The sequence below is a fragment of the Emydura macquarii genome, unplaced genomic scaffold (genome assembly GCF_026122565.2).
Source record: "Emydura macquarii macquarii isolate MOO-44397 ecotype Brisbane River unplaced genomic scaffold, CSIRO-AGI_Emac_v2 contig_1386, whole genome shotgun sequence".
In the NCBI taxonomy this organism is placed as follows: domain Eukaryota; kingdom Metazoa; phylum Chordata; order Testudines; family Chelidae; genus Emydura; species Emydura macquarii.
In genome coordinates this window covers 233,160-257,800 of record NW_027131523.1, presented here as the reverse complement: position 1 = coordinate 257,800, position 24,641 = coordinate 233,160, and the positions used below count along the sequence as shown (strand labels likewise).

At 64.7% G+C, this 24,641-nt stretch overlaps 2 protein-coding genes across 4 annotated transcripts; both read left to right on the top strand.

The window, feature by feature from the left end:
• The first annotated feature begins 395 nt into the window (after window positions 1–395).
• TNNT1 (troponin T1, slow skeletal type) lies at window positions 396–7,058 on the top strand. Of its 2 annotated transcripts, XM_067552081.1 has the most exons (11): window positions 396–512; window positions 1,346–1,378; window positions 3,809–3,830; window positions 4,317–4,380; window positions 4,619–4,735; window positions 4,978–5,055; window positions 5,180–5,290; window positions 5,561–5,670; window positions 6,164–6,254; window positions 6,498–6,538; window positions 6,815–7,058. In XM_067552081.1, exons 1-11 carry the CDS (start codon window positions 398–400, stop codon window positions 6,858–6,860), a joined length of 828 nt encoding a protein of 275 aa, XP_067408182.1. In that variant the 5' UTR covers window positions 396–397; the 3' UTR covers window positions 6,861–7,058. The 2 variants fall into 2 exon arrangements, with proteins under 2 accessions (XP_067408182.1, XP_067408183.1); XM_067552082.1 differs by lacking the exon at window positions 1,346–1,378 and having other exon boundaries at window positions 488–512.
• A 687-nt stretch (window positions 7,059–7,745) lies between these two features.
• On the top strand, window positions 7,746–23,800 carry PPP1R12C (protein phosphatase 1 regulatory subunit 12C). Of its 2 annotated transcripts, XM_067552056.1 has the most exons (23): window positions 7,746–8,030; window positions 10,327–10,457; window positions 11,336–11,454; window positions 11,561–11,720; window positions 12,605–12,749; window positions 13,080–13,154; window positions 13,526–13,614; window positions 13,869–14,011; window positions 14,208–14,293; window positions 17,391–17,573; window positions 18,022–18,144; window positions 18,927–19,009; window positions 19,284–19,391; window positions 19,660–19,750; window positions 20,049–20,180; window positions 20,562–20,652; window positions 21,155–21,276; window positions 21,626–21,678; window positions 21,997–22,108; window positions 22,313–22,417; window positions 22,690–22,740; window positions 22,900–22,950; window positions 23,091–23,800. In XM_067552056.1, the coding sequence occupies exons 1-23, from the start codon at window positions 7,746–7,748 to the stop codon at window positions 23,175–23,177; spliced, it is 2,625 nt and encodes an 874-aa protein (XP_067408157.1). In that variant the 3' UTR covers window positions 23,178–23,800. The 2 variants fall into 2 exon arrangements, with proteins under 2 accessions (XP_067408157.1, XP_067408158.1); XM_067552057.1 differs by lacking the exon at window positions 18,022–18,144 and having other exon boundaries at window positions 7,785–8,030.
• Window positions 23,801–24,641: the final 841 nt, after the last annotated feature.

The window sequence follows — 24,641 nt, the reverse complement described above, 5'->3', positions numbered from 1 at the left end:
CCCAACTCCCCTTTAATCTTTAAATTTCTGTCTGCAGACAAATATTGGTAGGTCCCGCCCTCTTAAAGGGAAAGTCATCATCAGGACGTATTCCTTTGTGGGCTTTGCCGATCAGACCCCCTAAAACAGGATGTGGCTTCCCTACACCTCCTCCTCTTTAATTTTTCAGTTTCTGCCTGCAGACAAGTCTTGGTAGGGCCCGTCTTCTTAAAGGGCATGTCTGCATGTCTGGGAGTCCTTTGGCAGATTTCTCTGCTCAGATGAAGAGTCGGGGCCCCCCCCCCACACCTCCGCCCTGTTCCCCTTTAAATGATCAAATTTGTGTCTGAAGACGAATATTCCATAGGTCTGGCCACACCCAAACCTTCCTCCCAACTCACCCCAACCCCCCCACCCAATGGCCCCTGCTCCCCCGAGATCTGCCCCCGTGAGGAGACGGAGCCCGGCACTAACCCCTCGCTCTCTCTTTCTCTCGCTCTCTGAAGAAGAGGAGCAGGCCGAGGAGGAGGAAGGTGAGACGGCTGCACCCCCCGCACTGCGGGGACCCCTTCTTTCCTCTAGGTCCCCGGGAGCAGAGACCTCCCGGCCCCGCTGGAATCGGGAACAAGCAACGTGATGGGAGAGGGGGGGGCTAGTGGGTAGCGCGGGGGGAGGGCAGCCAGGACGCCTGGGTTCTCGCTCTGGCTCTGGGAAGGGAGTGGGGACTAGTGGATAGAGCAGGTGGGGAGGGCAGCCAGGACACCTGAGTTCTGTTCCCATCACCTTTGTTCTCTAGTCCACGTTAGTTTTCTATTCGCAGGTTTCTTCCCTTCTGGTTTGCAGGCTGAAGGGCTTTCTCCTCCCTTGGGGGGGCGGGAGGGTGGCTGTGGGGGCTTCAGTCTAGGGGGAGCCGTGGGGGGGGACCTGTGTTAGAGCCAGGCGTGTTCCTGATCTCATGGCAGGGCCCTCCCCCCCCCTCAGGATATCACTGCAGTGCCCTTCCCCCTCCTGCCCCCCACTTCCACGGCAGGCCTGCCCCTGCACTGCCCCCCCCCCACGGTGTCACTGCAGGCCCCCCCTCAAATCCCATCCCCCGCCACACACGTTGGGGGCACACTGTGATCTCATATGGGTGGGTGGAAGCGGGGGGGTCACAGGGCCCCAGTGGGTGGGGGATGGGGATGGGCCGGGACATTGGAAGGGGGGGTGGTGAGGGCAGTTCCCCCCCCACTAACGAGTAACAGGTTTTAACCCCCCCCCCCTCCAGCCGCCTTGGTTTAACTGCCTCTCCGTTTCTCTCCCGCGCTCGATCCCCCCCCCCAATGTCTCCCCATCCCTCCCTCTACCCCCCCATGGCTGTGTGCAGTGTCCGAGGAGCCCCAGCCGGCCGCAGAGCCAGGTATTTCCTGCTTCGCTTCCCCCGCGGAGAAATACCCCAGAGCTGGGGGTGCATGTGGGGCACCCCCCAGCCCCACCCCATCGAGGAACCGCTGGGGGTGGGCAGAGCTGGGCCAGGCCCCCCAACCTCCAAGAGCCCCCCAGGGCCCAGGCCTCTCAGATATCACCCCGCCCCTTTGTCTGTCTCTCTGTCTGCACTGTCCAATCCCCAAAATATCAGAGGAGGGGCAGCTACAGATGGATGGGTGGACACAGGGGGTGTGGAGGGGGCTGGCTGGCTGGAAGTGTGTGAATGGGGTGGCTGGGGATGGACAGACAGACAGACACGGGGGTGTATGTGGATGGAGGGCGGGATGAAGGGGTGAGGATGAGGAGGGAGGGAGGGATGAAGGGTGAGGATGATGAGGGTGAGGATGATGAGGAGGGAGGGATGAAGGGTGAGGATGATGAGGGAGGGAGGGCGGGATGAAGGGGTGAGGATGAGGATGAAGAGGGAGGGCGGGATGAAGGGGTGAGGATGAGGAGGGAGGGAAGGATGAAGGGTGAGGATGAGGATGAAGAGGGAGGGCGGGATGAAGGGGTGAGGATGAGGAGGGAGGGAGGGATGAAGGGTGAGGATGCGGATGGAGGGAAGGATGAAGGGTGAGGATGAGGATGCAGAGGGAGGGCGGGATGAAGGGGTGAGGATGAGGAGGGAGGGAGGGATGAAGGGTGAGGATGAGGAGGGAGGGAGGGAGGGATGAAGGGTGAGGATGAGGAGGGAGGGAGGGAGGGATGAAGGGGTGAGGATGAGGAGGGAGGGAGGGATGAAGGGTGAGGATGATGAGGGAGGGAGGGATGAAGGGTGAGGATGAGGATGCAGAGGGAGGGCGGGATGAAGGGGTGAGGATGAGGAGGGAGGGAGGGATGAGGAGGGTGAGGGATGAGGGATGAGGAGGGAGGGAGGGGGATGAAGGATGAGGATGCATAGACATTGCTGGTTATTGGCATGGAGTGAGGGCGCCACCTAGTGGCCGGACATATCCCGCCCGCCTCCCAGCTGGGTCCCCCCAGCTCTGCCCAGCCCGGGGTGCCCCCCCCCCGGTCTGTTTCTCTATATATCTCAGCCCGGCTGGGTGCCCTGCCCCAGGGTTGGGGGGGGGGGGCGCGTGGTTCTTCCCTCACCGACCGAGCTGGGCTGGGATATATGTGGGCTCCCGTGACCCCTGATACATGTGTGGGGAGGCGTGCGCCACCCATGTATCCGTGCCGGGGTCGGGCGTGCAGCCCGGGGCCGGGAGGGAAGAACGTATATGTGCGCCCAGCGGCTCCTGGGCCGGCGGGTGGGATACGGTTCGGTTCCCAGGTGCATGGCGGTGACCCAAATATACATTCATGGGGTTCTGTCAGAGCGGGGCATGGTCTGAGCTCAGCTTCCCCTCCCCCTCCGGGTCAATCCGGAGTCACTCCTGTTTGTGGTGGGGGTATGGCTGGATTCTGATCTAGCTCTCCCCAGGGCAATCCAGAGTCACTCCTGTTTGCAATGGGGTCAGGGATGGATTCTGATCTCAGCCACTCAATCCCCACCAGGGTCAATCCGGAGTCACTCCTGTTTGTGGTGGGGGTATGGCTAGATTCTGATCTAGCTCTCCCCAGGGCAATCCAGAGCCACTCCTGTTTGCAGTGGGGGTCAGGGATGGATTCTGATCTCACCCCCCCCACTCCCACCAGGGTCAATCCGGAGTCACTCCTGACTGCAATGGGGAGGGAGAGCTGGGTGGGAATGTATATGAGCCTCTATCTGTATAGAGACGCGGCAGCCGCAGAGTTTGCTCACCTCTAAAACTACTCACAAGAGACAACCTCCGGGTCCCCGGGGGGCGGACGGGGGAGGGGGAGTGGGAGTGGAGGAGCCCCTTCCCCACTGCAGGCCCTTCTGGGGGACCCCTCCTTCTTACTCCCCTTCTCTAACTCTGTTCTTGTCCCCCCAAAAAAACTTCCATTGGAAGGACTTTTTTGCTCCCCCCCCCCCCCGGCTTCCCCCATCTTCGCCCTCCCCAAAACCTTTCTTCACAGCTTTTTTTATGACCCCTCCCGTGGATCTTCGGGGCCGCTCCCTGCACCCCCTCTCTGCAGCCCCCCCAATCCTCACGGATTTTCTTCTCTTCTTCAGGAAAACATTTTTTTCCTCCCTTTTTTTTTTTTAACAGCCAGGACGCCCCTTCTCTGAGGGGGGGGCCATCGATCTCTGGATTCTCTCCCTCCCCATTTCCTCCCCCCACCAATTTTCAGCCCTAGATGAAGGCACCCCGATATCTGAATTGGATACAGGTGGAGAGTATCAGGGGCTTTCTTGCTAAGAGGTTTTTGGGGTGTCCCTACCATTTCTCCCCGTCCCAGGCCGCTTCCCTCTCTCTGGCTAATAACGATGTTTCTCTTGTTCTCTTCACAGAAGAGGAGCGTCCCAAACCCAGGTAACTGAGGTATCCGTGGAGGTGGGGAGGTTAAAATGGGGGATCCCCCACTTCCACTTATCCCTGGGGTGCAGCCTGCACCCCACAAGTCAGACCAGGGAACTCCATAACCTGTGCAGGGGTGCTGTCTTCAAAGCACTGAGGGACTCTGTGTAAACAGCCCCCCATGCACCACCCCAGAGGGGTCGCATCTCCACACCGGGTGATGGGGCCCCATATAACCAGCCCCCGCGTCCCACCCCAGAGGGGTCGCATCTCTGCACCAGGTGAGGGGTCCCCGTATAACCAGCCCCCGCGTCCCACCCCAGAGGGGTCGCATCTCTGCACCAGGTGAGGGGTCCCCGTATAACCAGCCCCCGCGTCCCACCCCAGAGGGGCCGCATCTCTGCACCAGGAAAGGAATCTGAACTTGTAATTTCAAGCATTTAGCCCCTCTCTTCTTCATCGTGTCTTTTCGTCCCTCCCCCATTCCCCCCTCCCCCACAGCAGGCCAGTTGTTCCCCAGCTGGCCCCGCCGAAGATCCCCGATGGGGAGAGAGTGGACTTTGATGTGAGTGCTGTGAGGGCGCAGGGGGGGCCCGCAGGGGGGTGCTCTGCCCTGGCAGGCAGGGCTGGCCTCGATGCCCCATGGCGGTGCTGGGGGGCGCTGGGCTGCAGGAAGTGGGGGGCTGGGAGCAGCGGGGGGCACCGGGCTGCAGGGAGCCGGGGGGCTCAGCAGGGGGCACTCTCCCCCGCCTGGGGTGCCCCACAGCTCACAGCCCTCTCTCTGCCCCCCTACCCCCCCCCAGGACATTCACCGCAAGCGCATGGAGAAGGACCTGCTGGAGCTGCAGACGCTGATCGACGTGCACTTCGAGCAGAGGAAGAAGGAGGAAGAGGAGCTCATTGCCCTGATGGAGAGGATTGTGGGTCCCGGGCCGGGGGGGCAGGGGGTACACGGGGAAGGGGGGGTGACTGTGGGCGCTGGGGCGTGTGGGGGATTGTGGGTGGATGGGGCACTGTGGGTAGATGGGGTGGGGCAGGGCCGGGCCCCACACTGTGGGTACGTGGGGCTGGGCACCGCGGGCAGGGGGTTGTGCCGGGGGTCCGGGGAGGAAGCCGGGGGGGCTGCGGCTGCCTGGCCCTGAGCCATCCCCACGCCCGGCAGGAGCGCCGCCGAGCGGAACGGAACGAGCAGGTGCGCTTCCGGACGGAGAAGGAGCGCGAGCGCCAGGCCAAGTTAGCGGTGAGTCCTCCCAGCCCCCACCCCCCCCTGGGTTGGGGGGGGGGGATTGTCGTCCCCCCCCCCAGTCCCTTCCTCTTGGTCCCCTCTGCATGGCTGACAGCTCTGGTCCGTCCTCCCCCCGCAGGAAGAGAAGCTCCGCAAGGAGGAAGAGGAGGCTAAGAAGCGGGCCGAAGACGATGCGAAGAAGAAGAAGGTTCTGTCCAACATGCCCCATTTCGGCGGCTACCTGGTCAAGGTGAGGGGGGGCCGGCGAGGGGCTGGGAGGAGAGAGGCTGGGCAGAGTCGTCGGCTAGGGGAGCGGGCTGGGGGGTCCAGTAGGAGGCGCTCTGCCCTGGAGTCGGGGCTGGCCCCAGCGTTGCCGCATGGGGAGCTCTCTGAGTCTCTGCAGCTGCCCCACCCCGGAGGTGGCCGCACCTCGGCACCCGGCCGGGGGTCCCCGTAGAAGCGGAGGGGCCGTGCCTGGAGGGAGCCCGTGCCGAGGTGACCCCCGTCTCCCGTGCGCCAGGCTGAGCAGAAGCGGGGCAAGCGGCAGACGGGGCGGGAGATGAAGAACCGGATCTTGGCCGAGCGGCGGAAGCCCATAAACGTCGACAGCATGAGGGAGGACGAGCTGAGGTAGGACCCGAGCCTCCCTGCTCAGGGAACTTCATTTCCCATGATGCTCTGCACTTGGCCTCCATTTCCCATGATCCCCTGGGGTTAGCAACCCCTTCTACCTTGGCCATCTACGCCCCCATTTCCCATGATGCTCTGCACTTGGTCCCCATTTCCCATGATCCCCTGGGGTTAGCAACCACCACTACTTTGGCCCTCTCTATTTCCATTTCCCATGATGCTCTGCCCTGATGCCTATTTCCCATGATCCCTCGGGGTTAGCAACCATTGTTATCTTGGCCATCCATGCTCCCATTTCCCATGATGCTCTAAGTTTGGTTCCCCATTTCCCATGATCCCCTGGGGTTAGCATCCACTGCGATCTCCTGTGGCATGCATGCCTCGGTTTCCCATGGTGCTGTGGGTACGAGCGGTCCTTGCTGGGAGGGGATTGGGGCGGGGGTCTGACTGGCAGCCGCCCCGATCCTGACGGCGCCTCCTTCTGGCCTCACAGGGAGAAGGCCAAGGAGCTGCACGAATGGATCCACCAGCTGGAATCGGAGAAGTTTGACCTCATGGAGAAACTGAAGGGCCAGAAATATGAAGTGAGACAATGGGGCACGGGGTCTTTCCCCTCTAGGGGGTGATGGCTCCCATTTGGCCCCGGGGGGGAATGGCTGGCTCAGGGGGGCAGGTAGTGGGGCACGGGGCCTTTCTCCTCTAGGGGGTGCTGGCTCCCATCAGACCCTGGACTGGAGGAGTGGGGCACTGGCTGGTTTGGGGGTTGGGGGGGGATAGAGGCTGGCCCAGCTGGGTGATAACTGGTTCTTTTCCTCCCTCCCTTGCAGATTAACGTCCTTTACAACCGCATCAGCCATGCCCAGAAATTGTGAGTAGCCTCAGCTGCCTCTCGCTCCCCTCCCCGGGGCCGGGCTCTTGGTCCAGAGCCTGACCCCCAAACTCTTTTCCCCCACTCCCAGCCCCCTGTGTGGGCAGCACTGGGTTGGGAAGGCTGAGACCAGCTGGCCTGGTGGGTGAGGCTGAGATGGGCTGGGCCCAGGGGAGGGGGGGGCGTTGGAACATTTGTGGGTGGGGGGGCATGAATCTGGGGTGCAGCCACCTTTTCTAACCCCCCTTTTTCTAACCCCCCTTTTTCTCTCTGCAGCAAGAAGGGGGCCCCAAAGGGCCGACTGGGAGGCCGCTGGAAATGAGCCCCTTGCTCGGAGACCATCGGCCCCCCTCCCTGCCCCAGCCCGGTGTCCACGGGGATGGTCCCCGCCCCCCTGCCGGCGTGAAGACCCTGCCCCGGCCGATGCCTCCCGACAGCCGTGGGGCGTGACCGGCCTCCTGCCCCACGCATGGGTGCGGCACGTCCCGCCCATCCTCAGGCAATAAACCTGCCTCCCGCAGCCAGCGCCTCCGTGTGGTGTGTGTGCGTGTGTGTGTGTGTGGGGGGGGGGCTCTGGACAATGACCCCCCCACTCCCCTCTATGCACAGCCCCTCCCCCATACACAGCCCCTCCCCCTGGGTTCCCCCATCCCTCCCATGCAGCCCCTCCCCCGTTGACAACCCCTCCCCTCTGGGTTCCCCCCCACACACGGCCCCTCCCCCATTCCTCCCATGAAGCCCCTCCCCCATTCACAACCCCTCCCCCCAGCTCCGTCCCTACACAGCCCCTCCCCCCTCTGGGATTATTTGAGTGGGGGCGGGGCTTTTCCAAGCTCCGCCCACAAAGGAAAAGCCCCTCCCCCATCGGTTGGACAACCCAAGGGGCTGGGTCCCGCGGGCGGGGCGGGGCGGGAGAAGCGAGGCCCCCGGCCAAGCCCCGCCCTCGGCTGGACGGACTCCATTTCCCATCAGGCCCCGCGGAATCCGGCGAGAGGGGCGGGGCCGGACGACGGAAGCCGGCGAGGGGAGGGGAGGGGAGGGGAGGGGGCGGGGCCTGGGTTCGGGACGGAAGCCGCCGAAAGGGCGGGGTCGGGAGGGAGGGGGTGGCTCGGCTCGGCAGCCGGCCGGGCTACGGAAGCCGGCGAGGGGGCGGGGCCGAGGTACGGAAGCCGGCGTGTGGGGGGGGGCGGCGGCCCGCCGGGGGAAGATGGCGGCGGACGGGGGCGCGGCGGCGGCGGCCCGCGAGCGGCGGCGCGAGCAGCTCCGGCCGTGGGCGGCGGCGCCGGCCCCGCCCTGCCCCCCGCGGCCGCCCCGCGCCCGGGCCGTGCGCTTCGCGCGCGCCGCCGAGTTCCTGGCCGCCTGCGCGGGGGGGGAGCTGGGCGAGGCCCGGGCCATGCTGCGGGGGGGGCCCGGCGGCGGCGGCGGCGGCGAGCGGCCCGCGCCCGGCCTGGTGGACGGGACCAACGCGGACGGGATCAGCGCCCTGCACCAGGTGCGCGGGGCGGGGCTGGGGGGGGCCTGGGATGATGGGGGGGGCGGGGCAGGGCTGGGGAAGGGGGCAGGTGCGGGGGGGGGGAGCAGAGCTGCGTGGGGGGGGGCAGAGGAAGCGGGGGGGAGGGGCGGCTGAGGGGTTCAGCTGCAGTGGGGGGAGGGTGGCAGAGTACGATGGGGAGCTGGGCGGGGGGAGGTTTGGGGGCAGGTGTCGTTTCCGGCTGTCAGCCCCTAGGGCGGCACCTGCCCCTTGGCGGTGGTGGTGGGGCGAGGGGGAGACTAAAGAGGCAGCAGCCCGGGGGGCAGGAAAAGAGCAGGACGCCTGGGTTCTCTTCCGGGTGGGGTGCAGGGGCCCAGGGGGGAAAGCAGCCCCCAGGCGGGGAAGGGTCTCTCTGGGGTCAGGTGAGAACCCAGCAGTCCGGGCTCCCAGGTCTCTTGCTCTCCCAGCTCCGCTGACCCGCCACTTTCCACTCCACCATGGTCTGGGGGGTTCTTGGGGGAGGGGTGGGGGCAGGGACTCCTGGGTTCTCTCCCTGGCTCTGGGGAGGGGAGTGGGGCCTAGTGGTTAGAGGAGAGGGGGGTGCTGGGAGCCGGGACTCCTGGGTTCTACTCTTATTTCTTTGTACGGTGTAATGTTTGTTGAGGGGACTGGTGGCTTCCCCCCCAAATCTGCCGGTGCCCCTCACTCCCAACCTGAAGCCCCCCCCCCCCAGCCGTGACCCTGGGGCGCTGTGGACAAGCACCCCCTTGGTAGGGCCTGTGGAACCGAACAGCGCGTGGGGCTGTCTCCATCCACCTGTCTCCTAGGCCTACCCCCAGCGCCCTCCCCAGCCCCCCTCCCCAGCGCTGGCGGTCCCTGAGCCGGGCCGTGCAGGAGGCTATTTAAGGCTTTAGTCGCTCCCTCTCTTTTCTGGGTTTCTCATCAGGGAAGCTCCAAACACACCCCCCCCCCCCCCCGACTTTCCATGACTTCATTCCCCTGACAGCCTTGGCTTCCTTCCCTGGACCCCGGCCTCCCTCCGCCCCCAGCTCCTCTCGGTGCAGCTGGCAGCCGACAGCCTCTGCCTCAGAGGGGAGGCGGGGAATGGGGCACAGGGCCTGTCCCCCCCCCACAGGGAGCCCCCCCCCCGCAGCCCAGCCCCCGCAGCAGAGCACCCTGCTTGGCACGGTTTGCGGTGCCCACCCACACAGTCGTCGTCCCCCGCCCCGAACTCTAACAGGGACATAGCCAGGAAGGGGAACTGGGGGGAGGGGGGACATCAGTGAACATAGGGGTGCACAGGAGGGGGCTGTTAGGTGAGAGAGACAGAAGTGTGAATTCAAGGGGTACAGCCCAGCCTGCCCCCCTCCCCCTGGAGGTTAAATGTCCCAGTGGCCGTGAATTCTGGGTGCGTCTGCTGGTTTCCTCCAGGGACCTCGGAGGGGAACATGCCCCTGTGGTAGCCGATTTTGAGGTCTCCCTGGGGCGGAGTCGGGTCCACGTGCCCCAGCAGTGGTGATTTTGGGGGTTCCCGTTGCCATCTTCCCATGGCAGTGGGGTGCCCATCTCCTTCCATTGTAAGTCTGGCACAGTTGGGGGGTGAAAGCCGCCGGGGTCTGGACGGCGTCCACGATCCCTGCCTGGGGTGTCTTATGCCCCCCTCCACCTGCTGCCCCCCTTTATTGGGGTCCCCCCCAAATTGTCCTGCTCCTTGGATGGCTGCATGTGTGCTGGGACACCCATCCGGTTGGGATTGGGGGTCTTTAGGGTGCTGCATTTTCAGTTCCCCCGCCCCCCCGGATTGTGCATGGGGGCAGCACGGGGGGTGGGAGTTCTCTGTGGGGCTGGCCACTACTCTGAAGAGCCAGGCGGGAGGCGCTGGCTGAGGGGCCCGCACTCCTCCTGTTCTGGACCTGAGGTGCCCCTTACTCCTGACCCGCTGCCCTGTCCCTGGACCTGTTGGTGCTCCCAGCTCTCCGGGCTGGTGGGAGCGGTGCCCTCTGCCAGGCGAACCCCCACCCGGTCTATTTCTGGCCGTGCTTTGGGAGCTGGTGCCGATGCCGGATCCCACGTCCCCCCTCCCCTGTCCCGGGGGCTGCAGGGCCTGGTTAACCTGTCCCTGCCCAGCCCCGTCCCTCGCCCATGCCCCATGCCAGCAGTCCACTGGCCCGGGGCCAGACGGATGCATGAAGCAACGTGTAATGGAAAGTGCTGGGAGCCAGGACTCCTGGGTTCTCTCACCGGCTCTGGGAGGGGGGTCTCGTGGGTAGAGCAGGGCGTTGGATCGGCTCAGTCTCTGACACTCCCCCCCCCTCAGGCCTGCATTGATGAGAACCTGGAGGTGGTGCAGTTCCTGGTGGAGAATGGAGCCAACGTGAACCAGGCCGACAACGAGGGCTGGACGCCCCTGCACGTCGCCGCCTCCTGCGGCTACAAGGAGATCGCCCAGTGAGTGGGGTGGGAAGTGTGGGGCGTGGCCAGGTGTGCTCAGACCCACGGGCCCGTCTACCCTGGTATCCCGCCCCCCAGATCACACCCATGGGCCCATCCAACCTGAAATTCCCCACCCCGCGATTACAACCGCCTCAATTCACACTGAGCTGGACGGGGGGATAACCAGGCTCGATGGGTCTGGGCATCTGATCCAGGGGGATCCCTCCCTGGCTGGGCCCAGTGCGGGGAGAGTCCAATGTGGGGCAGGCAGCGGCAGGGTGGGGGGCGCTGGGTGTAAGTAGCAGATGCACCCTGTGGTCAGCTGGGTCTCTCCTTTCCCTCCCGCCTGCGCCGTTAACCCCGGTGGCCGGGATCCTGGCCACCCAGTGACACCTAATTCCCTCCCACGCCCCGTAATCCCAGTCACATGGCGCTAATCCCCGGTCACCTGCTGCGTAATCCCCCCATGGGCTGTAGAGACCTGGGCTTCCTCCTGGCTCTGACCTCCTCTGCCCTGAAACCACCACCCCCCTCTGATCAGCCCCGTCCCTCTCCAAACTCCCCTCCCGCTGTCCTGAACAACCTCCCCCATGGCACTGAGCACCCCCTGCTCCCTTCCCCACTCCCCTATGACCATCTGCCCCCCTGATCGCCCCATGCCGGTATCCCACTCCTCCACAAGTGGGACAGGAGCTTTCTCATGGCCCCCCACTCCCAATTTGGGAAGCCGGGAGCTGGTGTTATGCAGCCCCCCCCCAGTGCCAGGGGCTTGGCGCTGGGTCTGCCCTGCAGCCTTGTTACTGGGGGGGGGGGGAGATGGGGGCTGGGGCAGGGGTAAGGCTGCCCCACAGACCGGAGGGGCCCTCTGGTCCGATGCTCTCGCTGGTCCCCAGGTACCTCCTGGCCCACGGCGCCCACGTGGCAGCAGTGAACTGCGACGGGGATGTGCCCTCGGACATCTCTGAGGACGACAGCATGGAGGCGCTGCTGCAGGAGGAGATCACCAAGCGAGGTGTGTGTGTGTGTGTGGGGGGGGGCGCAGTGGCATGGCTGGGGGGGGGGGGAGGGCAGTGCCTGGGGCTCCCAGCCCCGCCCTGACGCCTGGCCCGTCCCTGCAGGGGTAGACGTGGCGGCCGCCAAGCGGGAGGAGGAGGAGCTGATGCTGCGGGACACGCGCCAGTGGCTGAACGCCGGCCGCATTGAGGACGAGCGGCACCCCAAGACCGGAGCCAGCGCCCTGCACGTGGCCGCCGCTAAGGGCTACATCGAGATCATGAGGTGAGGGGACCCCGAGCCAGCCAGGCCCCGTCTCCCTGGGGCTGGATGGGAGCTGGGGCCCCGAGAGGGGAGAGACCCCGTACCCCATCCCCTGGCCCCGTGAGCCAACCAGTCCCTGCCCTGGGGCCAGATCGGGGCCGCCACCCCCTCCCGAGGGGAGAGGCCCCCCGTGCCCCATTCCCCACCCTCCTGAGCCAGTCAGTCCCTGGGGTGGATTGGGGCCAGCGCCCCCTGAGGGCAGGGCAGGGTCCTGGTTGTCAGTTTCCTTCTCCCCCTCGCGTGTTCCTGAGGAACTGGCCGCGCTCCCTGGGCCGGGGGAGTTGGGCTCCCTGCTCTCCCTGGGATTGCAGCTCCCAGGGCAAGCCCAGCCCCGGCTCCCGCCCCCGCCAGGCCCTGCCAGGGGAGCCGCCTGGCTGGTGGGATGGCTGCCGAGCCCCTCCCGCCCAGCCCCGGAGGGTTTGTGCGGCCCCTCCCTGTCCAACCAGCTTGTCGGGTCAGAGGGGCTCCCGGCCCCGCCCCGGGAGCGGAGTCAGAACATTCGGATCCACACGCCCCCGCCCCGGCTCCTAGGACCAGTGAATGGCAGCCCGAGCAGTGTGTGGCGCAGCACCCGGGGGACGCAGCTGTGGGTTGGGAGCAGCCGTTCACGTCCCAACCCCCTGACTCTGTTCTCTGACCCTTTGTGACAGGTGTGGCCCCTGTTTACAGATGGGGAAACTGAGGCACAGGGAGGGGAAGTGGCTTGCCCAAGAGCAGTAGGGTTAGAACCCAGGAGTCCCAGCTCCCCCTGCTCTAACCTGCTAGACCCCACTGCCCTCCCAGAGCCAGGGTGAGAACCCAGGAGTCCTGACTGCACTCTCCCCCCCCCCCCCCCCCCCTTGCAGGCTGCTCCTACAAGCCGGCTACGACCCCAATGTGCAGGACAAGGACGGCTGGACCCCCCTGCATGCGGCAGCCCACTGGGGGGTGGAGGAAGCCTGCCGCCTGCTGGTGGAGCATCTGTGCGACATGGACACCCTCAACAATGTGGTGAGGGCAGGGTCCCAGGAATGGGTGGAGCCGTAGGGAGGGGGCTGGGCAATCGGCCAGGCCTTGGTAGGACAGGACCCCCTGGGTCACAGCGGCCCCGACAGCGTAGGGGTGATGGGGAGGAGAGTAGGGGGACGGCTGGGGGTGGGGATTGGAGGGGGGCCCAGGCCAGGGACCGAGCAGCTGCTGATGGGGAGGGAGCTAGAGGTGGGGTTGAGGCCGGCGAGGGAAGGCTGGGGGTTGAGGGGGGAAGAAATGGTGCAGGGGCAGGGCTGGGGGGCAGACGGAAGCCTGGGGCCCCTCCAACCGCTGCTCCTTGCTCCCCACCAGGGCCAGCGGCCCTGCGACCTAGCGGACGAGGAGACACTCAGCCTGCTGGAGGAGCTGCAGAAGAAGCAGGAGGATGTGAGTTAAGCCCCTTGCATGGCCCTTTTGTCGTGTGTGTGTGTGTCGTCGTCGTCCCCCCCCCCCGCACTCCTCTCCCCGGCCGGGGAAGCACCAGCACCATGTGGGCCTGCCTGTCCCCTAGGCAGCATGGCAGGAAAGGGCTAACTCCGGAGCGGGGACACTGGGCCCTACTCCAGGGGTCTGAGAAGGGGTCGAGACCCCCAGTCATCCAGTTAAGGGGGAGCCATGAGGGTGGGCTGTCACCTCCCATCTCTGCCACCCGCTGCACCTGTTCTCCCAGCATCCTCCCTGCCTAGCAGGGATTTCTGGGGAGGGGAGATGGTAGCGGTCCCCAGGAATAGTCACAGACCCTCCCTTTCTCTCCCCAGCTGCGCAGCAAGAAGGAGGCGCACCTGAAGCAGGCGGTGATAGATACCACTGTAGAGCAGCAGCCGGCGTACAGCGCCAAGCACAGGCGGTGAGTGGGGGGGGGGGGAGGCAGCCCTGTGGGGCATGATTGTTGCAGACGGAGGAACCGGCTGGAAGCCCCTGGTCAACATCCTCACCTAGGACTGGCTTCCTCTGAGAAGTGGGGTGCGGGTCGGGATTGAAGGGCACTGGCGGAGCAGGAGTCTGGTGGTTCACTTCGAGCTCCCCGCTGGTGGGGTACAGCCCCATGGCTCTGTTGCTGGGGGGGAGGGGGTGTCTGACGCCCCCCCCCCCCCCCCGCAGGAGCTCTGTGTGCCGCATGAGCAGCCGGGAGAAGATCTCGGTGCAGGACCAGTCCAAGGAGCGCAAGACGCTGGGCACCATCACCCCTGGTGAAGACGAGAACAGCTCCGCCTCTGAGGGGGAGGAGCCGGAGAAACCCACTGGTAGGTGGGGCTAGTGGTCTGGGCGGGGAGGGGGGGGCAAGGCCGAATAGGCCTATCAGAGTGATCCAAGGTGAGGGGGCGGGGCCAGGTCTGATTGGTGGGGGCTGCCAGTCTGGATGGGCCCATGGGGCTGGGGGGAGGGGGGGGAGATATGCCAGGACCCCATGTCACCCCAGCTCCTCTGTCCTCCCCGCAGAGACCACGAAGCCCCCCCCGCAGGAGAGCAGCAGCCTGAACGGGGTCGCCCTGCCCCCCGTCTCCCCCGTGCCCACAGGGCCGAAGGTGAGTCCCCTCCAGCCCCCGTCCCCCCCGGGTCAGAGGGGTCCCCTGGATCGTGCTGGGGCCTTGGTGCTGACTCCCTCTGGCTACCGTCTTCCTTTGTGGGGGCGTGGCTTCGTGGACGGGGCTCCTCCCCCTCAGCAGAAAGGTGCTGTGGTTTGGTGACCTCTGTGACCCACAAATGCCCCGCCCCCAGGAGCTGCTCTCTCACCCCCCAGGTTATAGCAAAGCTTCATCTTAATACAAAACCATGGTCTAGTGGGCTATGAGCCAGGACTCCTGGGTTCTATCCCCGGCTCTGGGAGGGGAGAAGGGGGGGCTAGTGTTTACAGCAGGGGTGGGGGCCTGGGAGCCAGGAGGCCTGGGTTCTACCCCCCATCTAATGCATCCCACAGAGAGAGATCCTGCCCCATGTGAACTGGGTCCTGATCCCAGCATGCCCCCCGTGACACTGACATTCCCCCGCCTGTCTCACACACTGACCTGCCCTGCTCGCGCTGCGATTCGCTGACAGCACCCCCAAGGGGGCGGGGCTCTCTGAAGGGGGCGGGGCATGTCACATTCCTAAACTCTCCTACCACTGAGGCCGGGACTGAAATTGACCAGCCAGGAATGGGACTGGGATCTCTGGGGCATCCCTGACCCTAGATCTCTCTCCCAGCCCCCCTTCAGCATGTTCTAGGGGCCCCAGCCCCACCCCCTCGCCGTTCTGGGACCGCCTCTCTCCAGTTTGGCCACATCTGGACTCTGTTCTATTTCTGCTCTATTTTTGTTCCCCCTCACCCCCACCTGCACCCCATATTTGTCCTTCTGCCGCTCGGATCCTGCCCCCCGTGGCCCCCGCCTTCCCCCTTTATATGCCATCAGTCCCAGCTGGCCTGCCCCTCTCCCAGCCTGCCGGCCCCGGACCCCCTGGGGCCGTCTTTGTGGCGCCAGAGCTTACGCAAAACGGGCATAATCCTGGTACCACAAGGGGGCGAAAAAGCAACAGTGAGCGACTCCTTCCCCCCGCCCCCTCCACCCGAGCCTCTGCTGCATCTCTGTCTTTGCTCCCTTCCCCTCGGCCGAGGCCTTTCCCAGGGCCTGCCGCGTGGAGGGGGCCGAGCTGCCTCTGGAGTGACTCTCACCGGTGTCACGAGTTGGCCAGGCTCAGCCGGCTGACTCTGCTTGCTGTTCAGAGAATCGCAGTGCCCCAGGCTGGGGGGAGGCGGTGGTGATTGAGGGCATGGGCAGAGCTGGGGCGGTGCATCCCTGCTTCTGGACCCCTCCCAGCAGCCTCCTCCAGCCGCGGTGGTGTTTTGTAGAGGAGCCGGATTGACTGGTTGGAGTGGGGATGGGAGTGGGGGAGTCAGGACACCTGGGTTCCATTTCCAGCTCTGGGGGAAGGAGAGCTGATGAATCATCAGAGCCGTGTGGAGGGCAGACCTGCCTTTCGGATCCTTTTCCTCTTCTCCGTCTCCACCCGCCCACTCCAGCTCTCGCGCATCCATGTTGTTTTTCAGTCCGATCTGCTCCCGTTTGATCTCAGTGCTGCTCCCGCAGTTTGGTGGGTTGGGTCTCCCTGCGCGGTACCTCTGGGATACACCCTTGGAGCAGAGAGGCTTCCTGGCCCGGGTGCCCAGGGTTCTAATAACCCCGTCCTTCTGATAACCTCTGGCTCTCCTCGGCCAGTCGCCACTTGGTTTTCAGCCGGTATCTCTGTGTCCGTTGGTGCTGGAGAGCCACGCAGTGCACCATCTGAACGCCAGGTGTCCTCGCTCCCCAGATGTGCCTGGCTTGGCGTTCTGCTATCCTTACTTCATGAGTTATTGGGGTTCAAACACCCCTCCAACGCTGCAGCTAGCCTGGTATCTCATCCCCTGCAGTGTGTGATCTTGTCACCCCTTCTGTGAGAACAGCCCAGCTTGACCCTGGGTTTAAAGCTCGTTTGAGACCCTAGATCGCAGCCAGATGGATTCGTCCCCCGGAACTCTCCCCGTTCCAGTCCCGGTTTCCGCCACGTGGGGGGTATTGAGACACTTTCCTGATTCCTGGATCTCTTCTGACAATGGCGTTTCGGGCTCCAATCCTGTTCCCATTGCCCTGAGTACGGGGAGGGTCCTGGGTGTCACAGTGAGGGTCCTGCTGGTCATTCGAACCCGCCTTACGCGGCAGTGGTGCTGATATAAACTAGAGGGGGGGGCCCTTGCTAACAGGACATCTCTTTGGGCCGGGAAGGGAATGACTCTGGAGTCATGGTCATTGATTAATATTCCCCTACTAGGGGGCGCCAGCTCTCATCTGGCCCCAGGGCAGGGGACTGGCTGGCTCAGAGGGGTGGGGAATGGGGTGTGGGGTGGAGGGAAGCCCATGGCCCAGGTGTGTGTGGGGGGTGGTGGCAACTGTTTCTGTTGCTGCCCCCACTCTTGGGATTCAGTCTTCTGGCTCCTGCGAGAGAATCGTCTTCCCCACAGCCGCTCCTGGGTGCTCTGGGGGTCGGGGGGGCTTCCTCTTCCGCTATCAGCTGGCACCGGGATCAAGCTGCTGCTCCCCTTCCCGCTCTGGTCCCCTGGTGTTTGATGGGTGGGGCCAAGGGGGGGAAGGCTCCCCCACCCTGCTTCCTTACCAGTAGCCTAGCATGCGAGGTAATCAAAGGCCAGTGAACGGGGTGGGGGAATGGAGAGTCATGGAGGGGCTAATTAATGCCCTCCCCAGCTTCATTGGGATGGAGGCGGCAAATGAGAGGAGAAGTGTGGGTTGGTGCGTGTCGGTTTCAATTGGCAGGCGGGGGGGGATGAGGTGAGGAGGGGTCAAGGTTGGGGGTTGAGCGAGGGAATCAGGTGTGGGAGGGTTGGTAGGGGTAGGGGAGCTGCATGGGGCAGTCGTAGGGGTGGGGAGGATCCAGGGTGTTTGTGGGGGTGTGGGGAGGATCGGGGGGGGGGGGGGTGCCCAGAGCAGACTGCGCCCACTGGCATAGCGCGTCCGCTGCCTTTTGATCCCCTTCCGCGGCTCTTCCTCCTCCCTCCACCCCTGATCAGCTCCCGCCACCCGGCCTGACTCCGTCCCCTTCTCCTCCCCCCAACCCGCCCCCCTTTTTCTCGTCTCCCCCGTCCCCACGCAGTTTTCCAGAGGCCTCAGCCGCGCCGGCGCGCCGGAGGATGTGTCGGCGCCTGCCTGGAGAGCGGGGCTGCGGAAGACGGGCAGCTTCGGGGTGCTGCAGGATGCCCGGCTGGATGAGGGGCCCCTCAAGGAAGGCAGGATCAAGCGCTCAGCCTCCAGCCCCAGGCTGGACACAGAGGAGAAGGTGAGGGAGGTGTGGGGGGGGGGGGGGGGAAGGGACACGCCAGCGGGGGGCAGCCCTATAGGCATGGGTAGTACCTATGCCAGGCTCCCCCTCCAGCGAGGCCCTGCCATGTTAGCAAAGGAGGCTGAAACGCAGTTCTCGCCCCTGTAAATGCCACAGCAGAGGGGGGCTGGGAGAAGAGGGCTTCCCACAATGCAAAGCGTGGGCCCGCTTAGCGTTGCGTGCCAGCAGAGGGGATTCTGGGAAGGCAGATGTTCTTTCCCACAATGCAAAGTGTGGGCCCGCTTAGCGTTGCGTGCCAGCAGAGGGGATTCTGGGAAGGCAGATGTTCTTTCCCACAATGCAAAGCGTGTGTGTGTGTGTGTGTGTGAGATGTCTTGCTCCTGTCTGTCTCTGTCTGTCTGTCTCTCTCTCTCCACTAACTTCTCCTGCTTTCCCTCCCCCTCAGCCACAGGACATCTGGGAAATCCTACAGAAGTGGAACAGGAATCTGATTGGGCCGGGGTTAGCCAATAAGAGCATAGCCTCAGAGCTAGCCAGTCGGGAGGAAGGGAGTTCATCAGGTGACCTGGTAGGAGGCTCCACCCATAGGGGGATTGGCCTAATTCTCCTCCCGCCCATCTGCTTATTAGCCTGTGTCAGCTGGCCTGGAGCATTCTGGGACGCCTTAGGTCCAGTAGTGATCACTGTTAGGTGCTTAGTTGGAGCTGCCCTTCTCTTCGGGGGGCACCATGGGGTGTCTTGGCGGCCGGGATCCCCGTCCTGGAGCTGCAAGCAGGGGTCACTTAGGATCCCACTGGATCCTCAGTTCCAATGTCTGTTCTCCAGACCTGCGTTTTCCCCTTAACTCTTCCCCTTGCTCTGGTCTGTTTCTTGGTCCTTAATTTTTCTGATTCATGGCTCTGTGCTCTAACCACTAGACCCCACTCCCCTTCCGGAGCTGGGGAGAGATTCCGAGTGTCCTGGCTCCCAGCCGCCCTACGCTCTGACCACTCCCCACTGGCTCCCAGTCCTGGCTCCCAGCCGCCCTACGCTCTGACCACTAGACCCCACTCCCCTTCCGGAGCTGGGGAGAGAACCCAAGTATCCTGGCTCCCAGCCGCCCTACGCTCTGACCACTAGACCCCACTCCCCTTCCGGAGACTGGGGAGGGAACCCGGGAGTCTGGGCTCCCAGCACCCCCTGCTCTAACCCACTAGACCCCACTCCTTCCCCCGACACCCCACTTCCTGCAGCAGGGAGTGACACACCGGCCCCCGAGAGTATCCACCGTCCTGGCTGGAGGCCAGAGGAGCCCTGAGCGCCCTGCTTTAGCCGAGATGTTCAAGGGCCCTTTTTCTTCTTCCCTGTCAGAGCAAGGAGCCGCGCCTGGCCCGGGTCCCGCCGACGCCCACCCGGCGCATCTTCACCCTGCCCGATGCAGAGCCGCACCGAGCGTGAGTAACCTGGGTGCTCTCCCGGCTCGGGGAGTGGAGTGGGGTCTAGCGGTTAGAGCAGGGGAGCTGCGAGTCAGGACGCCTGGGTTCTATCCCCGGCTCTGGGAATGGAGTGGGATCTAGTGAGGTAGAGCAGAGGGGGTTGGGAGCCAGGACTCCTGGGTTCTGTCCTGGATCTGGGAGGGGTGCGGGGTTTACTGGGGTGGCAGCGTGTCCAGTAGGTCAGGACATCCTCTCTGATGCTCCGATGCCCCCTCTCCTGCCCTCGCTACAGGAACTTGGAAGGTGGCCTGCAGATGAAAATCGACGTGGGCCCTGCCCCCAACCAGCTTCCCGCTTCCAGCAGTGGCAGTTCCAGCGCAGACCCACGGGACCGCCGAAGGTAGGGGGCAGCCTGGGGCCAGAGGAGTCTGGGTGTGTTGGAGATCTACCTTGGGGGGCTACAAGCACTGTGTCTGCAGGGGTAAACCTCACCCGTACAACCAGCCCCCCCGCCCCATCCTGGAGTGGCCACGTCTCCACGTCCGGCAAGGGGTCCCCATGTAACCAGGCCCCATGCCCCGCCCTAGAGGGGGCTGTGTCCCAGCTCCAGGCGAGGGGTCCCTGGTCCTGCTGGTCTCACGAACCTACCTCCCCCCTCCACCCCACAGATCATATCAGACCCCTGTGAGGGACGAGGAGTCGGAGTCACAGCGCAAAGCCCGGTCGCGTCTCATGAGGCAGTCCCGGCGATCCACGCAGGTACTTCTGCTGAGGGGACTGGGGTCTAGTGGGTTGGTGCAGGGGGGCTGGGAGCCAGGACTCCTGGGTTCTCTCCCCTCTCTGCACCGTGGGTGCAGTGACTGTGTGCTACCTCCTGGGGGTGCTGTGGGCCCAGCGTTTCCCTTCCTGACCCTTTTCCTTTGGCACTGACTGCCACCCTGGCCAGTGACCCTGCTCCTGCCACCCCCCCTCCCCCCCCGGGGTCGCCAGCCCTCCCACCAGGCCAGGGTCCCACTGCTGGTCATGCCCCGCCTTGACCCTCCTGCTCCCCTCCCAGGGCGTGACCCTCACGGACTTGAAGGAGGCAGAGAAGACCATTGGCCGGTCTGGGGATGTTAAGGCTGCTGAGCAGCGAATCGGGGAGGACGAGAAGCGGGATCGAGAAGGGGAGCAGCCGCTGCAGACCACGGTAAGTGCAGGGGGCGGGGCCGGGGCCGGGGCCAATCAACCCTGGCTCGAGCTCCAGCTGTGTCGTTAACCTGTGGGACTCCCTGCATCAGGACGCTGCTGTCAGATACCAGAGCTGGGTTTGTGTGAAGTGCTTCTGTGACTTTATGGGCCCATGGGTCTGATCTGAGGGGACAGGGAGAGGGTGGGACACAGGGGTAGATGGGCCCATGGGTCTGATCCAGGGGAATGTGGGGATCCCGGCTTTCTGAGGCTTGGAGGCTGTTACCCAGGAGAGGGTTGTGAGGGCTCTGTCCTGATCACTCTCCTCCCACCCCACCAACCTGCTGGGCATTGTCCCACAGACACCCCACACCCATGGGTCATTATCCCCCCTCCGCAGGACTCGGCCAGGCGATGCCGCATCTCCACACCGGAGGGCTCCTCGGTTTATACTGTGAATCCGATCGTGGTCAACTCTCAGGCAAAGAAAGGTGAATGTGCCCCCCCAGCCCCTCTGCCGGGCCCCCCAGCTGGCCTGGCCCCGGCGGCTGACACCCCCACAACCCGGCTCCTCACTCAGCAGCCAGCCTCTGTGGAGGGAGATGGGGGGTGGGGTCCTGCCTAGCCCGTGGAAATGAGGGTGCAGGGGGGCGATTCCATGCCAGCTGCTCCCCATGGAGTGTGTCCCACCAGTGCCTGCCTCCAGTCCCAGGAAGTGGCCAGCCGAGGGCAGCGTAGCAACACGTTCTGCCCCATGTGCTCTTTGCTGTGTCAGTAGGGTCTAGCGGGCTTGGGGGGCGAAGGGGGTCTGGGAGCCAGGACTCCTGGGTTCTCTCCTGGGCTGTGGGAAGGGAGTGGGGTCTAGTGGTGAGAGCAGGGGCCTGGGAATGCAGCTACACAGGACATCCAGCCAATGAATTAATCCCCTGTGGCTTGTGAGTGTGAGTGAGTGATCTGCGCGTGCCCCACTGATCTGCCCCACCTGTGCTCCAGGGCCGGAGCCCGAGGGGACAGGCATGGGCTTGGAGGCTGAGCTGCGGAACCGGCTGGCCGTCCGGGACCGCCGGAAAGGCCGGCGGGAGCGACGCTCCACGGGCATGGTGCCGAACACTGAGGTGAGTGGAGGGGGCAAGGGCCGGGCGGGCAGGGCCCCTTTTGCCCCCGGGGGGAGGGATCTAGGCATGGCCTCCCTAGGGGATAACAACAGGGGAGTGGGACCTGGGATTGCGTGTGTGGGAGGAGGGGGCGGGGATTACACATGGGGGGCAGCAGAGGGGGGGAAGAAGGGGGGCTGTGACTGTATGGCAGGGGGGATTTTATGCTGGGGGTCTGGGATGGGGGAGGGGCAGGCTGGGATGAGGTAGGGCGATGTGGGGCTCAGAGCTGTAAGATCTGAGGCGCTTCCCAGGGTGCGTCTGTTCCCTCCCCTGCCCCATGGATTCCTGTCCCTCTGCCTCTCTCTAGGGCGACGAGGACGAGGAGCCGGAGCAGCTGAACGACGCCACCCCGGGGTCCAGGTACCTGCTGGCCAGGGGCTCCAGGGGTCCTGAGAGGCGCACCAGGCAGGGGCAATGGGGTGCAGCCGCAGAAGGGAGACCTCGAGGGGAAGGCTCTCCCCCGCCACTCAGGATGGCGCTAGGGGGTGCTGGGCAGCAGGGAGTGGGGCACAGGGCTCGGCAGGGGCCGTGGTAGCAAAGCTGTGTTTCAAACTAGAAGCCGCTGACAGCCCACCCCAGAGGTGGCTGCACCCCAGGACCTGTGGGATGCTGGGTGGGGGAGCCTCCCCCCCCATCCCCGGCAGTAATAGGGCGGTGTCTGTCTGTCCGTCTCACCAGCACATCCGACCACCTGAACAGCCACCTGCCCAACCGGACAGATGCCAACAGCTGTACCAAGCTCAGCAGCACGGGCAACCCTGGCACCAGGGACGAGCGGGACTACAAAAAGGTGAGGCAGGGGGCCCCCTGAACCCATTAGTGCTGTCCCCCCCCCCACCTCAACTTCACCCAAGCACTGGGAGGGCCAGGAGCCGGGACTCCTGGGTTCTATCCGGGCTCTGGGAGGGGAGTGGGGTCTAGTAGCTAGAGCGGGGGGGGGGCTGGGAGCCAGGACTCCTGGGTTCTGGTCTCAGCCATGTCTCCCTCCCCCCAGCTCTATGAGGATCTCCAGGTGGAGACGGAGAAGCTGAAGGAGCAGCTACAGGAGACACAGCTGAAGCTGACGCAGATCAAACTGGAGCTGGAGCGGGTGACCCAGGTGAGAGGGGTGGGGCGACGGGGGGGGGACTGCTGGCTGGCTTGGGGGCCCCCCATGGGAGGAGATCACATAGCCAGTTGCTGCCTTGATGCAAAGGATTCTGGGATAGCTAGCGAGGGCCGGGGCAGGGAGAGCGAGGGAAGGTGGATCCTCTGCACAAGGGGGAGTCGGCTCTGGGGCGCTGCCTGGCTCGGGGGGCAGGGAATGGGGCACGGGGCCTCTCCCCTGGAGGGGGCGTTGCCTCTCACCCTTCTGCTTTGTGTCCTTGGTAGAGGCAAGAGCGATTTGCCGAGCGGCCGGCGCGGCTGGAGCTGGAGAGATTTGTAAGTACCCACCCTGCTGTGTGGGGGGCGGACCGTGCCCCCCCAGGACACTGCCCCTCCCCCCCAGCTGGGGTCTTCACTCTGAGCCTGGCCTTTCCCCCTCTCGCCCTGGCTGGTGCTGTCGCCTCCACTCACAATCTGCCTCTCTCTGGCCCCCAGGAGCGCAGGGCCTTGGAGCGGAAGGCAGCAGAGTTAGAGGAGGAGCTGAAGGTAATTCGCTCAGCACCGCGCTGGATGGGCCCCTGCGGGCAGGGAGCAGACGGGAGACCGGGGTAGATGGGCCCGCGGGGCTGATCTGGGGGTCAGGGTACTAGGCTGACTGGGCGCTAACCCCTGTGCTCTCCCCCCAGGCGCTCTCGGACCTGAAGGCCGATAACCAGCGCCTGAAAGACGAGAACGCGGCTTTGATCCGGGTCATCAGCAAACTCTCCAAGTGATACCCCCAGCCCAGGGCAGAGAGTCACCCCACTTCCCAGGCCAGGCCCTTCCCGCCGGCAGGGAGCCCCCACACTCCAGACCAGCCCCCGCCCACCAAGGTGCTATGGTGGGGGGGGGTCTGTGGACTAGAACCAGCCTCTCTGCCCCCCAGCAGGATCACTCCCCCTTAACCCACCTCCCAACCAGGGACCTCGCTCATACATCTCCCCCTCCCCCCCAAAAAAATCTTTCCACTGGGGGGTGTCTGAGCCCTGACAATCAGACCAATCTCCCCTCGTTCTCAGTGTCTCTGCCCCGCTTCCCCCTCACCAAAAGAAACCTGCTGCTGGAGCAAAATCCAGCCCCCCCCCCCGCCCCCCCAACCACCACCACCACCACCCCCAGGACGATATTTATTATCTGTGGCTCTTTACAATTGTTCCAGCTACTTGTTAAATGACGCTGGTTTTTGGTAGCTTGGGGGGGCAGATTCCCGTCTGCTCCCCCCCCCATCCCAGCCTCTGGGGGGCAGAACTCCCCAATCCTGGCTTTGGGGGGGAAATCTACTGTTAAAAGCCAAACTGCTGCCCCTGGTTTGACTGTGGGGGTGTTAGTGGAGATGGGGGTATTGCAAGACCACCCCCCAGTTCAGGCTGGGGGCACAGATCTGTTAATGCAAGGGGGGGACCCCACTTTTAAGGCCCTTTCCAAATTCCTTCCCCCCCATCCCCCCCCCAAAATAAATAGTTCCCAGAACATTAACTCCCCTGCCGGGTTTGCCTGTCTCCCCAGGCTGCCTTGCTTCTGCCCCACAGCTCCCCCCTTGATGCTAGGGAGTCGGGGCGCATCTCGCCCCTGCTTGCCCCCCGAGGGCACCATGCCATGCCCCCCCCCCTCCCCTGGGACAGAGAAAACGCCAGCCAAAGTGGGGGGGCTGGAGAGGGGGAGGGGGCGTACAGCTGAAGGGGCAGGGGCTGGCAGAAAGGGGCTGCAATCCGGATGGGGGGGCAGTGGGCGGGGCTATGCCAGTATTAGGGAGGGGCCATAGGGAGGGTTCTGGGAGGACGTGGGGGAGGGGACCCCAGCATAATAGCCCCGCTGTGCTGCTGGGGTCCAAAGAGGGCGGGGCTGCAGCTGTACCCCCACATTTCTACCTTGGCCACACCCCCTCAAATCTTGCTGTTCAAAGGAGGCGGGGCTTTATAGTCTCCCCTCCTCCTCCCCCCCAGCTTCTGGGCCAAACCATGTGGATGCGGGAGGGGGTGGTTCCCAATTCTTCCTCTCAGGGCTTCTTCCATTGTAGATTTGGGGGAGTGGGGACCAAATAACCACATGACCAAAGTGGGGGTGTGGCCCCCTCAGCTCCCTAATCTGTCCTCTCCCCCCCCATCCGCCGCCACAGATTCCTGGCTTGCCAAATTCCCCTCTATTGTAAACCCAGCCTGGGGCGGGCGCCCCCAGGATTCTGGGGTTCAGGTAAGACA